Source organism: Trichosurus vulpecula, chromosome 4 (assembly GCF_011100635.1).
Source record: "Trichosurus vulpecula isolate mTriVul1 chromosome 4, mTriVul1.pri, whole genome shotgun sequence".
Lineage (NCBI taxonomy): Eukaryota > Metazoa > Chordata > Mammalia > Diprotodontia > Phalangeridae > Trichosurus > Trichosurus vulpecula.
In genome coordinates, this window is record NC_050576.1 from 106,681,790 (window position 1) to 106,698,696 (window position 16,907).

Consider the following 16,907-nt stretch of genomic DNA (forward strand, 5'->3'; position numbering starts at 1 on the left):
AATGACAGATACCTCAGAAGAGTGAAGGAAAGATGAAGCTTGGGGACTTCTGGCCAAGATGACTTCCTGAATAGAGGCAGGCCAATTGGCTCTTCTTCACTTACTCCAACAAAAACCCGAAAATTCTACCAGGCCAAATGATGATCAAAAAGTCCAATGAGAAACTATAGTAAGTGACTTCTTCCACTCCAAGACTACCCAAGAAGGAAGCCAGAAGCCACTGGCCCATTGGCTGTAAGAAAGGGAGCCACCATTAGCTCAGGCAAATAAACCTCTCAGTGCTAGCAGAGGTGGACCACATATGGACACTATGAGGCAATGAGAGTGGAAAAAAAAACTCCAGGGTGATGGGAAACCCACAGTGAGTTGCCTTCTATTAATCAGTAAAGCACATTTTCACTCAGAAGAGGACACCCCAGGGTCAAGGGTTCTGAGGACCTTGACATTGACCTGAGATGTGATAGAGGGCTTTATAGCTCCAGAGCTCTGAACTTCAAAGATCCAGGGGGCCCTTTAGCCCCATGAGGATCTAAAGGGGAGCTAAAGGATTCAGGACAAGACCAAGCATTGAGACTACCCCACCCTCCCAAAACCACAGCATGGGGAAAAGCTTACACCTATTACAAAATCCCAATTCATAGACTAAGGCCAGAGAGATAAAGAAACTGAAGACTATACCAACCACTATAAAGAATGATTATAGATACAAACATGGCCAGAATCCAATTTATAAAGACAGAGTAATTCCATAGTAACTGCAAGTGGAGGCTCAAAGGAAAAAAATGGATTTTCTACAAATACTACATAAATACCTACAAGAAATTAACTAGAAAGTAGGAGGGAGAGTTCCTGTCAGTTGGGGAACGGCTCAACAAATTGTGGTGTGTGAATTGTAATGGAATATTATAACACTGTAAGAAATGATGAGAGATTATTTCAGAGAATCCTGGAAAGTGTAAACTGATATAGAGTGGGGTGAGCAGAACCAAGAGAACAATGCATACAGAAATAACATTGTAAAGAAAAACAACTCATATGACAAGAATTCTGATCAAAGCAATGACCAACCAGAGGACCTATGATGAAGTAAATTATTGTCCTTCTCTTAGAAAGATGATGGGCTCAAGATGCAGAAAGAGAGAAACATTTTTTGGACATGGCCACTGTGTGGATTTGTTTTGCTTAATTGTTCTTATCTGTTAAAAGAGGTTTATTTTTTTCCTGTTTTGAATTGGGGAGGAGGTTGGGAGTAGAGAAGGGGTAGTAACAGTTACGGGGGAAAAAAGAGGGCCATTGAAACATTTTTTACAGTGCACAGAAGAGAGAAGAAGGTAGTTCAGAAGGAAGCACAGATAAGTAGCACTGTTTTAAAAGTTATGTGTGGAATTTGTTATATACTTTAAAAAAAACAAATGATATGAAATGGAGACTCATGGTTTTGTATACAGTCCTTTTTTGTGTTAAACTGTTAATATGGAAGTTCTTGTGGAGGGTTAAGTGCAGAATAAAAATGATGCATGACAGGTGTACGCGGGCTATATCTTACTAGAATGGTTGGATTATAGTTAACAAGTCATATTAAGACATTATTGAGGACACACATGACCAGAAAAGGACTTGGGTGGGGAGGGACTTCTATGTGGATAATGAGGGATAGCTGCTGGACAACCTGAGTGGCACATTGGTACTCTCTTGAAATATCAAAACCAAGAGGAAGGCCTCAGACACAATGGGTGAATCCTCTATGGAGGTGACAAGATTTGCACAAATGAGAAAATGGGGCTATAGTTCTGATCCTTATCAATGAAATAAATAATCAGACCAAAAGAATAGTAGAAAATAAACTCAGCAGAAGCTCACCTTTCTAAAGTCCTTGAAGATTTCAAAGTACAAACTGTACATAGTTTTACTTGATTTCCCACAATAATCCTACGAAACTATTATGATTTCCATTTTACAGAAAAGGAAACTGAGTCTCTTAAGTTAAATACCATGCTTAGGGTCACACAGATAATACATTTCTGAGATGGGATTTGAATCTAGGCCTTCCTGACTCCAAGACTAAAACTCAATGTACTATATACCAAAGCACAATAATTCAGAGAATGGATGCTAAGAAGTAAAGGAATTGTGAGAATGGAATGGGATCAGTTAGGACTATGTGAGGCCCTTTGGGGGATTGCTGGTTGTTCCTTATAGCCAGCAGCAAGCTTGGATCAAGACCTGCTGTAGCTCCCTGACTATGAGCACTCAATGGGGATAAGAGAACATTCTTCCCCTACTTAGTATAAATTCTTTCCCAGTTCCTCTTTGCCCTGATCACCCGTGATCATGTGGAAACCTTACACTGGTTCTTGGTTCTACCTCCACAACATCTCTTGCATCCATACTCTTCTCTCCACTCATAGATGGCCTCCACTGGGGACCATTTCCAGTTGTCCTGATCTATATCTGGCCACTTTACCCAGATGGCTCCAGAGGAGAAAGTGAGGCTAGTGACTTTGCACAGCCCTCTCTCACTCAAATCCAATTCACTTGTAAGTCATGGTTCTCTTTGAGAACAAAGGACAAACAACAACCACAGTGGCCTTCACCCTAATTCAGGCCTTCACTTCTGACCTGGACTACTGGAGTAACCTCCCAACAGGTCTGTCTGTCTAATGTCTTTCCTCATTCCAATCCATCACACAGCTGCCAAAGGGCTTTTATTTAAAAGTGCAGATCTGACAGTGTCACTCCCCTGCTCACTGAACACCAGTGGCTCCCCTGTTATATAATAATGTTCTATAATGTAATATGATATAATATGACATGCTATATAAATTCTGTTCAGCACTTTAACCCCTTCATGCTTGGCCCTAGCTTACTTACTCTTCTAGCCTCTTCATGTGTCCTATAGTCCGACCAAACTACCCTTCTACTTTTGTACTGGCTATCCTCTGCCTAAAATGTATCCCCTCATCACTAATGCCTCTCAAAATCTCTAGCTTCTTTCCAGGCTTAGCTCCCATTGCATGAAAATTTTCCATATTATACCCTCCTCCTCATTACCCTGTACCCAGCTACTAGTGTCTTTCCTACAAAATTGTCTTGACTCTATTTTGTATCTCCCTATCTATGTATGTGTTGTTTCCTGTTGCAGGGAGTGTTTCACTATTGTCTGTATATCCCCAGCACTCAGTACAGTGCCTGGCCCCTACTTCTGTGCTTAATAAATACTTACTTGTTGGTTGGCTGATTAAGCCCTGAGTCTACATTCCATTCCTTTGAAGGAAGGGGTCTTTCTTGGATTCCTTCATATGCCTTTACTGTCTGGGCCATGCAGTTATGAGATGAAGGCTCACTGAGCTTTTCTGTCTCACTGCATTCCTGACTTCAAGACTGATTTGTTTCATTGATGCCTTTTGTTTAGCATTCCTTCAAATATCATTTTCTGATAGACTGCCCTGCCCTGGCCCCAGAATGTTCTTTTAGAGCAAAAACCATCAAGCAAAACTGACTCATATAATGACTGTGTTTGACACTGTATGCAATATTTTGTACTTTTAGTTCGTCACCTTCTGCTGAGAGGAGGGAAGTGTGATCTGTCTGTTTTCTGGGACCAAGATTGGTCATTGCATGAAATCTGGAATCAGCTATAAGGCTGATTTTTAAAAAAGGCAAAATTGATGTGTCCTCAACATTTACTGAGGTCTACAATGTGGTAGCTACTATGGGCATTGTGAAGATGATTAAGGTATAGCCATTGCTCTCCAGGAATTTTCAATTCTGTGGGCAAGATCAGATATGTATACTAGAATTTCTGTTGTAAGGCAGTGTGTGATAAGGGCCATAAGAGGCTGTACGAGAATAGATTTTGAGTTGGAAGAGGCCTTAGAGGTCATTTAGTTTAACTCCTTCGTTTACAGACAAGAACCTGAGACCCAGAAAGGCTAAGTGGTTTGTCAATGGTCACACAGGTGGTAATGGTAGGGCTGGGATTGGAACAGGAGTCTTTTAACTCCAAATCCAGCATTCTTTCTATTGTTCCATACTCTTAAAAAGTGCCTTGTGAACACAGAAGAGGGAGAGATCAGGTCAGAGAGAGATAACGGGCTGGTCAGGGAAGTCTTCAGTGAGATGGGGGAATCTGAATCCAACCATGAAAGCTAGATAGAATTCGAGTAGGTTGAGATGGGGATCTAGGAAACTAAAGGAGGAAATCATTCAGGCAGAGAAAATAATGTAAGCAAAGGCAGGAAAATGCAGACTGTGTTTGGAGAATGGTATGTAGTCCTATTTATAGAATATCTAAAGAGGAATCGCATGGAAAGGTCATTTGGGGCTAGATAAAGGATGTCTCTGAATATGACTATGGTATGCCACCCTTCCGAGTAGTCCTCTTGGGAGATTGTACACTTAATAGTGTGCATGTATACATGTATGTGTGTGTCTGTGTGTCCACATACACAGACACATGTACACACTTTAAAGATAGATATGTATGTCTATATATGTTGTTTTGCTTAATTGTTCTTATCTACATATATAAACATGTATGTATATGTGTGTATGTATATATCTCTACATACACACATATACATGTAGCTATGAGATGAAGGGTCACTGAGCTATTGCATCTTGCTGTATTCTTGACTTTAAGACTGATTTATTTCATTAATGCTTTTTGTTTTGTATATCCTTATATATAATATTCTGATATACATACAAATGCATGTGTATTTTTACATACACATATATATGCATATATGTATGTGCAGATCTACCTGTTTCTCTTTCTCTCTCTCTCTCTCTCTATCTATCTATCTATCTCTCTATCTCTATCTCTATATCTTTAAAGGGGCAGCTAGGTGGTAAAGTGGATAGAGTGCCAGGCCTGGAGTCAGGAAGGCTCATCTTTCTGAGTTCAAATCCAGCCTCAGACACTTACTAGCTGTGTGACCCTGGGCAAATCACTTAGTCCTATTTGCCTTGGTTTCCTCATCTGTAAAATGAGCTGCAGAAGGAACTAGCAAACTACTCCAGTATCTTTGCCAAGAAAACGCCAAATTGGGTCACGAAGAATCGGACACAACTGAAACAACTGAACAACAATAGCAACAATCTTTAAAGTTTGTAGAACACTTCATATATGTCCATATATTTCCTGACTCTAAGTCCAACCCTAGTACTATGCCACAGGAAGGTTGGCACTATTCCCCCTCACATATTTGGAGCTCCTTAGGGAGGTCAGTTTCCTTAGAATCAGCTTGAGCTACATAAGAAAATCAATTCTATATCATATTCTTCTCCTTTCTTTCTTGCCAACCTAAAAAATCCCTGTTTGCCAGCTTGGTTGCATGTCTTGCTCACTAGACTTGGCTGTGAATGACTATTAGTTGTTTCCCAAAACCATTCTCAATGAATGAATATTCATTTACCACCACTGAAGATATATTTGGGGAAGGAAGGTTAAGGGAGAGGAATAGAATTCCGCCCCGCCCCTACCAGAAAATAAAGAAAAAGTCACTGAAGCATTTTTAAATGCATAGAAGAGAACAGAAAAACTAGAAACAATCACAGAGAAGCAGAACAGCTCTGAGTTACATGCTGAATTTATAACATACTTGAAAAACAGGATCTTTGCACTAGAGATTCAGAGTTTCATGTACGATCTTTTTTTTTTCTGCTGTGTATATGGAAATACTCATTTAATTTGTTGTTTATTTCATAAATAAAAATAAATTAAAAATCTACAAATAAATAAATTAAAAAACCCCTCCCAAAGAACAAAAGTAATGAAACATAATCAATCATTATTCTCAGTAAATTTCTATTATTAATAACGTTGAGTGAGAGATAAAAGGTTTTTTGTATCTTTAATAAATACGGTTTTAAAATCTTTTTAAATGGTAGAGTTGGGAATATCCTTGCTTTACCTCTTTACTTACTGGGAAAGTTTCTAGTGATTCTTCTTGGCAAATATGTTGACTCTCAGTTTTGAATAAATGCTTTTGATCACACTTAGCAGGGCCCTTTCTTTTAGAGTTTTGGCATGGATGAGCACTGTATTTTGTTGAAGTTGCTTATTCATTTGTTGCATTCATTTGTTAATACAGTCACATTTTTATTGTACATGTGAACAATTTTACCAATTATTTACTTTATGGATAAGCAGTTTTGTATCCTTTGTATAAAGCTAACCTGAATTACTAGGGAAGGGGAAAAATAGTCTTTGATTTGGAAGCAGAGGACCTATTTTTGAACCCTAATTCTGTGTGACATCAAGCAAGTTGATTACCCTTTCTGATCCCCAGTTCTCTTATTTGTTCAATTTGTTAAATGAGGAAGTTAGACTATATGACTTTCAATGACCCTTCCACTTCTTATTCTATGATAATTTATTCAGAAAAATGTGCTGCAGGCAGACCCTAAAGGCTTTTCCAAAAATGTTTGGAGTATTGTAAGCACAGTTGGGATGACCAAAATAGTTTTCTAAGGGTACAGCTTTAAAAGAAAGAACATTTTTCTGGATGTGTGCTGGATTGTGTTTATTATTTCACGGCCCCACTTAGCCTGGTGTGTTTGAAGTACTTGGAAGTTTGCAAGGCACTTTATAATATATAAATGCACAAAATACACTTTATAATAATGTAGTACTTGAACATTTGCAAAGTACTTGATATGTATCTCATTTGAGCTTCTTAGTAACTCCTTGGGATAGACAATGCAGGGATTATTATCCCCATTTTTACAGATAAGGGAACCATGCCCCAGAGGTTAAGGGATTTGTCCATAGTTACAGTGCAAGTAAGCATCAGAGGAGACATTGGAACAAAGATTTTACTGACTTCAAGGCCAACATTGTATCCATTACACCTGCTGCCTCTTTATTCAGTCTGCAACCATAATCTGTTTGATGGAATGAGTTGGAATTGCTAAGTGTTTGTGGTTTTAAGTGACATCACTCTGAAAGCTCCAGGGACTTGACTTTTAAGCTGGAAACTATCTCTTTCTCAAGATGTAAAGAGTCCTAGTGCCTTTCTACCCTGAAAGGGTTAATGCTGCTTCCCGGAGTGTCAAACTTAAAACTTCACAACAATAGTTTCAATCAAATGTTAGTTATTGAAGGGACCTGGAAGATCATACAGCGACTTCATTTTACAGGTTCAAATCCAGCCTCAGACACTTACTAGCTATGTGACCCTGGGCAAGTCACTTGCCCTGTATCTGTCTTTGTTTCCTCATCTGTAGGATGGGGATAATACCTTGAAGGGTTGTTGTGAGGATCAAATGTTATATTTGTAAAGCGTTTTGCAAACTTTAAAGCATTTTATAAAAGCTAACTATTATTAATATTATTATCACAAGTAAGACAACTGAATCCTGGAAAAATGAAATTCCATGCCCAGGGTAACACGGGTAATACATAGCATAAGTAGGATCCCAATCCAGTTGTGATTAAAAATCCAGCTTGTACTCTTCTCATGCTATTATGCTTTCACACATATTTTATGTATTTTTCATTGTCTAATTTAATTCACTCCCAATGAGGAAAGCAGGCCGAGAATTATCTTAATTTTATGGAGGAAATGGAAGTTCAGAGAGGTTAAATATGTCTCTGCTCATACAACTAGTAAACAGAGGAACCAGGATTAGAAGCTATGCTCCATGCTGGCGAGGCTAGGAAGAACCTGGCTGAATAGATAAAAATTGCTACTATGAGTCATGTATTCCATGGGAAACAGTGTTAAAGTAGTATGATGTTCAGCATCCCTGAACCTGTCATTTCGCACCATACTCTCTTAGAATGCCATGTGGTAGCCATAGGAGTGAATCTCTGGGGCATGAGGTGGGTAGTGGATGTCATCTTTCCAAACAGTGATGTTTGTAAATAGAAACTTATCCATGGGGACCTCTGAATTTGAAGAGTGTTGTTAGTGACTGGGATCTCATCAGGAACCAGGCTCAAAGGACCTGTTGAGACGAAGCAGAAAGATGTACTCTGATCACTTTTGTCCTGTCTTCTCTCCTTAAGAAAATCCAGCAGCTTTCTGAGGGCTCCATGTTTGGCCACGGTCTGAAGCATCTGTTCCACAGTCGAAGGCGGTCCAGGGAACGGGAGCAGCAGCAGCAGCAGCAGACATCTCAGGACTCCCAGCAGCAGCAGCACGGCATGTCAGACCATGACTCCCCGGATGAGAAAGAGCGCTCCCCAGAGATGCACCGTGTCTCCTACGCCATGTCCCTGCACGACCTGCCTGCTCGGCCCACTGCCTTCAACCGTGTGCTGCAGCAGATCCGCTCCCGCCCCTCCATTAAGAGGGGGGCCAGCCTACACAGCAGCAGCGGGGGCAGCGGAGGGGGTGGTGGTGCCAGTAGCAGTAGCCGCAGAACCAAGAGCAGCTCCCTGGAGCCCCAGCGGGGCAGCCCTCACCTGCTGCGCAAGGCCCCCCAAGACAGCAGCCTGACAGCCATCTTGCACCAACACCAGTGTCGACCCCGGTCTTCTTCCACCACTGACACTGCCCTGCTGTTGACAGAGAGCAGCAATACCTACTTCTTGGCTGAGGAGTCTGAGGGCCTTTCTGATAAGGTAAGATTGGGATTGGGAGGGGGAGCACAAGGAGGGCAGGAAGGGAGTCAGGGAGGTTTGGCAAGGGAAAGGGAGTAGAGAGGTTCTGTCCTGGGCTGTGGATCCTACCTGCTTCAGTTTATAACAATGATGCTATTTAGAGAAAAGTATCATCTGCACTGATGGAAGGAATCAGTGGAATGAATGATCCGAAGTGGGAGACTATGAAAAGAAATCATTTATATATGTTGATCATTTTGTATTAGATCCATCTCCCTAATTAATTTTGCTTTGACTGAACATGAGGTTAGTTTGCTCTCCCTGAATGACCAGCTGATGAGGAGAAGGAAATAGCTTTGAAGTGTGCTGATTGGCAGTGTTCCACTGTTGAAGGAGCCCCAGATTGAGAGTCAGGATATCTGGGTTCTAGTCCCAACTTTACCAATCAATAACTGTGACCTTGGCCAAGCTATATAATTGATTTAGTTGAATTCAATAGGCATTCATTAAGTGCTTACAAGCTGCTGTTAGGCACTAGGGATAGAGAGATGAAAAATGATACACTCCCTGGTCTCAGGATGTTTGCAAACTAATAGTGGGGATATGACCTGAACACAAGTGTGATACAAAGTTCAAAATGCTAAAGGCGAAAGACAGATCCAGACAGAATAATGTAAGAAAATTTGAGAAGGGAGAGATCACTTTCAGCTGATCAAGAAAAGTTTTGTGGATCAAGTGGCACCTGAACTGGACCATGAAGGGAGAAAAGAAACCCAGACGTGGAGTAAGTGGATTCTAGACATGAAGGATAGTCTGCATGAGTGCACAAAGACTGGAGAAAATAAAGCAAGATTAGGGAGCAACTAGGAATTCCGTCTGACTGGATTGCAGAGTATGTGAAGAGGAATACTGTGAAATAAGGATAGAAAGGTAGATGACTGCTATTGTGGCGGGTTTTAAATACCAGGCTAAGGAGTTATCTGATCCTAGAGGCAATAGGGAGCCTTTTAGGTTTTGAAGGGTTTTGAGCATGAGTGACATGATCAGACCTGTGCTGAATGAACATTATTTTGGCAGATATTTAGAGAAAGGAGAGACAGCTTTTACAATAGTCTAGATCAGAGGTAATGAGGACATGAATGAAGGTGTTGGTACCATGAGTGAAAAGGAAGATATTGATGTGAAATGTTTTGGAATCTTAATTTTTCCTTCTACCAAAGAGGGATGTTTACATCCGTCCTGCTTACCTCACAGTGCTGCGGTAAGACCAAAAAAGACAATGAAAGTGAAATCTTTTGGAAACTGTAAGGAGCTCTTATTTGCAAAATTAAGAGACTGGTAAAAGGGAGCAATTTTGGCATTTCATATTTGCAATGTGTAAGCCCCTAGGTGAATGATCCATGTTCAAACCACTGATACCTTCATAGCAACATAAACTATAATGCCTTTGTATAATTTTAATGACCATAGATGTATATGTGACAAGTTAGCTAAAAGTGGCACCAGAGAATAGAATCCATAATGTTTTAACACAATACAGTTCCATTTTCCAAGTCCTCATAGTTTCCATTCCTCATGGTACTTTGATATAATCCTGTTTTACAAGTTGTAGAACCTACTGTCTATTGGCTCTTGAACTATACCAGAAACTCCATAGGTTATTTTGGCCCTTGTAGATCTCAAAGCCCAGTGTGGGTATCCACCAAGCCCGCTATTCTTTAGCTTGTGGGGAAGAGAACATATCTGGCAGCCAGCCCCATGCTCCAAAATGGCACTTGGATACCACTATTCTCTGCTCTTCCTTTGGGAGAAAATCAAAAGTAGCTCTCTCAGAAAAAAGTTAATGCCAAAAACAAAAAAAAAAAAAGAAGAAAAAGTTAATGCCAGCTAAAACTGGCACCAGAGAATGGAATCCATAATGTTTTAACACAAATACAGTTCCATTTTCTAGGCCCACATAATCCCCATCCTTCATGGTACTTTGGTTCAATCCTATTTTGCACATTGTCGAACTTACTACCATCAGCTCCTGAGCTATTCTAGGAACTCCATGGGTGATCCTGGCCCTTCCTTCCTCAGATTAGGGCTCTCTAGCAGGTAAATACCTATCTTCCAGTAGATCTAAAGCCCAGTTCGGATGATCACCAAGCCCACTACTCTTTAGCTCGTGAGGAAGAGAGCAAGCATGTCTAGCAGCCAGCCCTATCCTCCAAAACTCTCGGTGAATGGCATTTGGATACCACAATTCTCTGTCTTCCCTTGGGAGGAAAACCAAAAGTAGGTCTCTCAGAAAAAGTTAATGATCCTTGCTCTAAAAGGTGGGAGATGAATGAATCAACTGAAATTGTTATGTGACCCAGAGCTCAGAGGGGGCAGGGTAGTGAATGGTAAAACATTAGAGTTTGATGAGCGTCTGGTGGTCATGCATCCAGGACTGTTTATACCTAGCAGTTTGTTTTTTTTTTCAAATATAGGTAAGGAACTCTGCTATTCCTTCAGTTTTGTAATAAAAGAGAATTTGAACCTCCTCATTTTTGAATGCAGCAGAATTTGGAAAGTTTTCCAGACAAGCAGAGGGCAATGGAAGGCAGAGGGTAAGGAGAAAATAGAATTGTTGATGCTGGAAACACAGGAATGGGCCAAGGGTGGAGTAGGGTTCTTAGTGACAGGTTGGTAAGCTGACCTGCCAGGCTCTTCCATCTGTAGTCTCATTTTATCTGCTCATTGTTCCTAAGAGACTGCGACAGGGAGAGAGGATTCAAATGAAGGTTCAGTGGCATTCAGTGACTTGTTGGCCAGATCACATAGCCTGCCCTTACAGCTGGACTCTTGAATTTGCTGGGTCCTACCTAAGATAGTAATGGTTATTTTTATTTTACATCTGTCAGTCACTTTTAACTTTTCACATTTATGACCTTGAATTGATTTTCCCAGTAGCCATGAAAAGCAGGTAGGTTAGGAATTACTGTCTGTATTTCACTGAGAAGTCTCAAAAAGCTAATAAAGAGCCAGCATTTAAGTAGGATTTCCAAGTGTGCAAAGTGCTTTCTATATATGATCTCATTTGATCTCCACCATTATACTGGGAGGTGGGTGCTTATCCGTATTTTACACATGTGAAACTGAGACTGAGAGAGGTTAAGCATAAATAAATGTGTATCAATTGAATTGAATGAGTGGGGACAGCTAGGTGGAGCACCAGCCCTGGAATCAGGAGGACATGAGTTCAAATGTGGCCTCAGACACTTGGTACACGTACTAGCTGTGTGACCTTGGGCAAATCACTTAACCCCAATTGCCCTGTCTTCCCCTCCTCCAAAAAAAAAAAAAAGAGTTGGATGATTTAATTAAGTGACTTGCGCAGAGTCACACAGGTAGTAAGTATTTGAGGAAGAATTTGAACCTGTAAAATGAAGGTGTTAAACAGAATATTCTTCCAGGTCCCTTCAATAGCTAATATTTGATTGAAACTATTATTATGAGGTCCTCAGTTTGCCCCTTGTGGAAGCAGCATTAACCCTTTCAGGGTAGAAGGGCACTTAGGATACTTGACATCTTGAGAGCTAGAGACAGTTGCCAGCTTAAGAGTCAAGTCCCTGGAGCTTTCACAGTGGTCCAGAGCTCTGTGTACTGTGCCACCAAGCCAGCAGTTTCACAGCTTACCTGAGATCACTCATCTAAAGGCATAGCCAGGACTAGGACCTAATTTTCTACACTCCTAACTTTGTTATCATTTCATTAGACCTGACTATGACATGAGATGTTTTTTTAGTCAACAAGAATCTACTATATACCAGGCCCATGGTATAAGGTAAAGATACAAAGAAAGGCAAAAATGCTGTCCTACCCTCAAAGACCTCAAGTTCCAATGGAAGAGGCAACAATATGTAAGTACAAGATATCTACAGGGTAAACTGGAGGTAATCTCAGAGGGAGGGACCTAGCAGTGGGGGGCACTGGGGAAGGCTTCCAGCAGAAGGTGGGATGTAAGCAGAGTCTTGAAGAAAGCACGAGAAGCCAGGAGGCAGGGATGAGGCAGGAGAACCTTCCAGGCATGGGGGATAGCCAGAGAAAAGGAACAGATTCAAGAGATGGAGGGTCTTGTGTGAGGAATGACAAGGAGGCCAGCATCACCAGATCCTAGAGTAAGGATTCCGTCTGTTTCCTCATCATGGACACTAGTGACTGCTTCTCTTAGCTGCTCTTTCCTTAAGCTTTTTCAGCTTTTCCTCCAGGAAGGTGAAGTGAGAATTTTGGGGGGTCAAGAGGGGACAGGACAGGACAGACTGGTTTTGAAGTCAGTAACTGGATTCAAATCCTGTTACTTTACTTGTGGGGCAGCTAGGTGGTGCAGTGAGTCACTGGCCCTGGAGTCAGGAGGACCTGAGTTCAAATGTGGCCTCAGACACTTGACACAGTACCTGTGTGACCTTGGGCAAGTCACTTAACCCCAATTGCCCTGCCTTCCCCCCTCAAAAAAAAACCCCAAGACCAAACAAACAAATGTTAACCACCCGTGTGTCTTTGGGGAAGTCCACTTGGATCTTCTGGGCTTCAGAGCCCTTATCTAAAATGAGGGGATTAGACCAGATGATCTTGGAGGTCCTCTGATACCCTACTCCCACCTAGAATAAAAACTGGGGGTTGGGAGCAGGGAGGAGAGGTAAAGGGACTGTTCAGGAAATGTGGTTTGCTGTCAGCAGCTGGTTTCCCTCAGGCACCAGAGGATACTTGGTTAATGTGAGAAGCCTGGGTGGTGGTGGTTTAATCCCTGTAGTCTTTATGCCTGAATAAAAGGTATTCTTCTCTCCTCGTAAATAGAGAGTTGCACATGCTCTCTCCGGTCTCCAGGCTATTACTAGCATCTATTTTTAATTCATAAGCTTCCCCGCTCCCTACACCCTTTGCCATTGTTTTGATTTCACCAGCTGGCTTCCTGACCAGAGATGGCCCAGCTGGAATGCTGCATTACCAAGTGCCACCATGACAGCTAACGTTTGCCCCTTGGCTACACCCAACCTCCCTACCCCACCCCAAAAAGGCAAGAGACCCTGAAACAGAAAAAAAGAAGTCAGAATTTCAGAGAGACACATAGTGAGTGGCTCAAATTCCAGGGAGTCTCCTGGATTCTCCATAGGCTAAGGAGATACATGGACTATAAGTCTAGATATCGCATGGATTCTCCTCACCCTTGGTGTTGTAAGATATACACAGCTCAAAGGGGAAACCTAGGTCTAGTTTGAAGGCACTGAAAGGGGCAGGTTAGGGCCAAAATAACTTCATGTACCCATCCGGGAGACTCCATAAAAATGCTGGTAGGGGTGAATGGTTTGGGAGATGGAGCTTATCTCCACCCCCACCCCAGGTGGAGACAAACAAGTGCATTCCTATTTGTTGTTAAATAGCTGCATCATTAGGAAAAAATATAGCTCTCTGGCTCCTACCCTGACCACCACCCTTCGTCTGGGGAACATTTTGGGCCCTGGCTGCTGCTCAATGGTATAAGGCCTCTTCTTCATGCCTCCCTATAATCTGACCAGATTCTTACCCCACTTTCTTCCCTTCTTCCTCATCTTTGCCTTGTTGTTGGGTCAGAGTTTTTCATTATCTGTGGGGGCCCTACTGGCTGTCACTACATCCCATGCTGAGGCCTTTTCTTCTTGAGCTTCCACCAGACTTATGCAGCAGGATCCCAAGCTCAGAAGTTGTGAGTTTGTATCCCATCTGTCCCTCGCCTATGCATTGTAACCTTAAGCCCCTAACTCTTACTTTGTCCCTCTGTGAAATATGAACTACCTTATCCTGGGACTGGAGTAAAAATGAATGAAATTCCATGTGTGGAATGCTGGTAGCTCAGGGGAGAAAAAAATTCCCAGTAGCTTTAGGGAATACAAATCCAAAGCATTCTGGAGAACTGTTCATGGGCAGAATCGACAATGTGGGGCTGACAGACAGGCACACAAGTTATGCCATCTCCTTCGAAGCCCTAGTGTTGAAAGGGAGCTGAGATCACTCTAAGTCTTAGGGGACTAGGCAGTTGAAGGCGGAGCTTGCTTAGGATACCCTGACTGGGCTTTTTCTAACATCCACACCAGGGTGTTATCTCCAGGACCCATACAGGGAAACTGTAGGGAATCAGTAAATCAGTAAACAGGGAGAGACCTCAGGTTTCCTGGCCTTTTAATTTCCTCTTCTAGCTTTAGCAACTGATTGAGATTTTCTCACTTCATTGGCATAAACAAACACCCGTGTTTACCACGAGGGATGGCTAGTGAGGGACAGGCCCCCCGTTGGAGGCCCTTGCCAAGAAGAGGCTAAGATCTTGGCAAGGGCTGAGGGATTCCTGCTTGTTTATGTGTCTAGAGCCCAATGGGTGGGGGCAGGGTGGGATTGCCTTTTCTGAGAGTTGTTTTTTAACATCTTCCCTCTTCTCTTTGGTATGGGAGGGGGAAAGGGGTAACCGTGGAAAAATCAATGATTACAGTACTGCCCAAGTCCAACCAGGCTATATTATCATCCAAACCCAAAAAGCCAAGTTACTTATTAAGCAACAGCTACTGAGGACTGAGAGAGCGAAGGAATTTGGGCAGGAACGAGGACCTCCTGGCCTAGATTCGTATGGGAACAGAGAGGTTCAGCTACAGTACATATGTACACATACAGACATGCATTATACTGTAAGTATAACTGTGTATAAGTACTTTCATGTTTATCACAAATACTCACGTACATCTTCGAGATGCTAGAGGAGACAAGTTCCTTCCTCTTTCCTGTCCTGTGTCTAATGGATGACATGCTTTTCCACTCTGGTACTCTTTGGTTTCTTCAGGCAGACCCAGGAGAGCAGCATCTAGCACTGCCCACTAGGCGACCTTCCTTGGCAGTGCCTTGCTCTGACTGGCTAGGGAGGAGCAGTTCCTTTGATCTGCCAGGAATCCTTATTCATTAGTGATTAAAAGCTCCTCCGATTCCCAGAGGCCTTCAGGCTCCAACACAGCAGTCTGCCCTTTTGAGATCTAATGGCCTTCACAGTCAGGAAGTTCTTTAAATCTAAATAGCATCCCTCATGCTTCAGTTGAAGACTATACCAGAAGAGGCCTTAGAAAATGGGAAGCTGCCCCTTTCCCAAATAGATAAATCTTGAGGATCGTAAACAGCTCTTTTGACTTCATTAAATTTGTTCTTGCCTTCTGAGGATAACCTATTTTTAATTCACTCCCAGACCTGGGTTCAAATCTTGCATCTGGCACCCTGGTTGTGTACCCTTGGGCAAGTTATATAACATCTATCTCAGTGCTCTATGCAACTCTTGAAGGCTATAAAACTGTGAAGGTGGTAGACGGAGCTTCCTTGTCCAAGGAGTTCCCTATATTAATGAAATTACAGGTCCATTCTCTAAACCTATTGCCCATTCCCATGAGGATGCATACTTCCTGTTCAACAAAGCTTCTAGAATTAGGCTGTATTCCTCTCTTCCTCTGTGCCATCCCTGATTCTGCTCCTATTTTTCTGGATTCTCTTTAGAAGACTCCTTTCCCACCACCCATTTAAATATCATGTCAAATGAGATATTTGTAAAGTACTTAGTACAGTAACTAGTACATAGTAGGTGCTTAAATGCTCTTTCCTTTTTCCCTTCCTTCCTTTTTTCTTCCTCCTTCTTTCTTTCCTGCCTTCCTTCCTTTCTTCTTTCCTTCCTTCCTTCTTCCTTCCTTTTTTCTTCCTTCCTCCCTTCTTTCCTTCCTCCTCTCTTTCCTGCCTTCCTTCTTCCTTCCTTCCTTCCTTTCTTCCTTCTTTTCTTCCTTCTTCCTTCCTTTTTTCCTTCCTTCCTCCTCCTCCCATCTTTCCTTCCTCCTCTCTTTCCTGCCTTCCTTCCTTTCTTCCTTCTTTCCTTCCTTCCTTCTTCCTTCCTTTCTTCCTCCTCCTCCCTTCTTTCCTTCCTCCTCTCTTTCCTGCCTTCCTTCCTTTCTACCTTCTTTTCTTCCTTCCTTCTTCCTTCCTTCCTTCCTCCTTCCTTCCTTCTTGTCCCCCTACACAAGTGTGGTTTCCAAGGAGTTATGAAGGGGGGAACTTGAGGTACAGTGAGTCTCTAAGTGAATTGTTCCTAGGGATCTGGCCTGGAGGGAGTTTTGATCGAGGCCTTTTCCTACCTGACTCCTTGTCTCTTAGCCAGTGATTCTTCATTAAAGGCTACCTTGGCTAACAATGGCAGTAGAGATTTGGAGGCAAAGCCAGTCCAAACACAGAGGAGAACTGCTGAATTAGTCCTCTAGTCTCCTCTCCAGGGTTCCATCCATTTCAGCTTTGGCTCCCTCACCACCCCCTGACTCTCTTTGCCTGGGAGGAAGGCATA

General features: G+C 42.2%; 1 protein-coding gene across 1 annotated transcript in view; it reads left to right on the forward strand.

Annotated features, from left to right (window-relative positions):
• TMCC2 (transmembrane and coiled-coil domain family 2) overlaps nt 1–16,907 on the forward strand; it is a 61,658-nt gene that overhangs the window by 13,186 nt on the left and 31,565 nt on the right. The window contains exon 2 of the mRNA XM_036753347.1: nt 8,018–8,575. Coding sequence (XP_036609242.1) covers nt 8,018–8,575 — 558 coding nt within the window. The remainder of the gene's footprint in view (nt 1–8,017; nt 8,576–16,907) is intronic.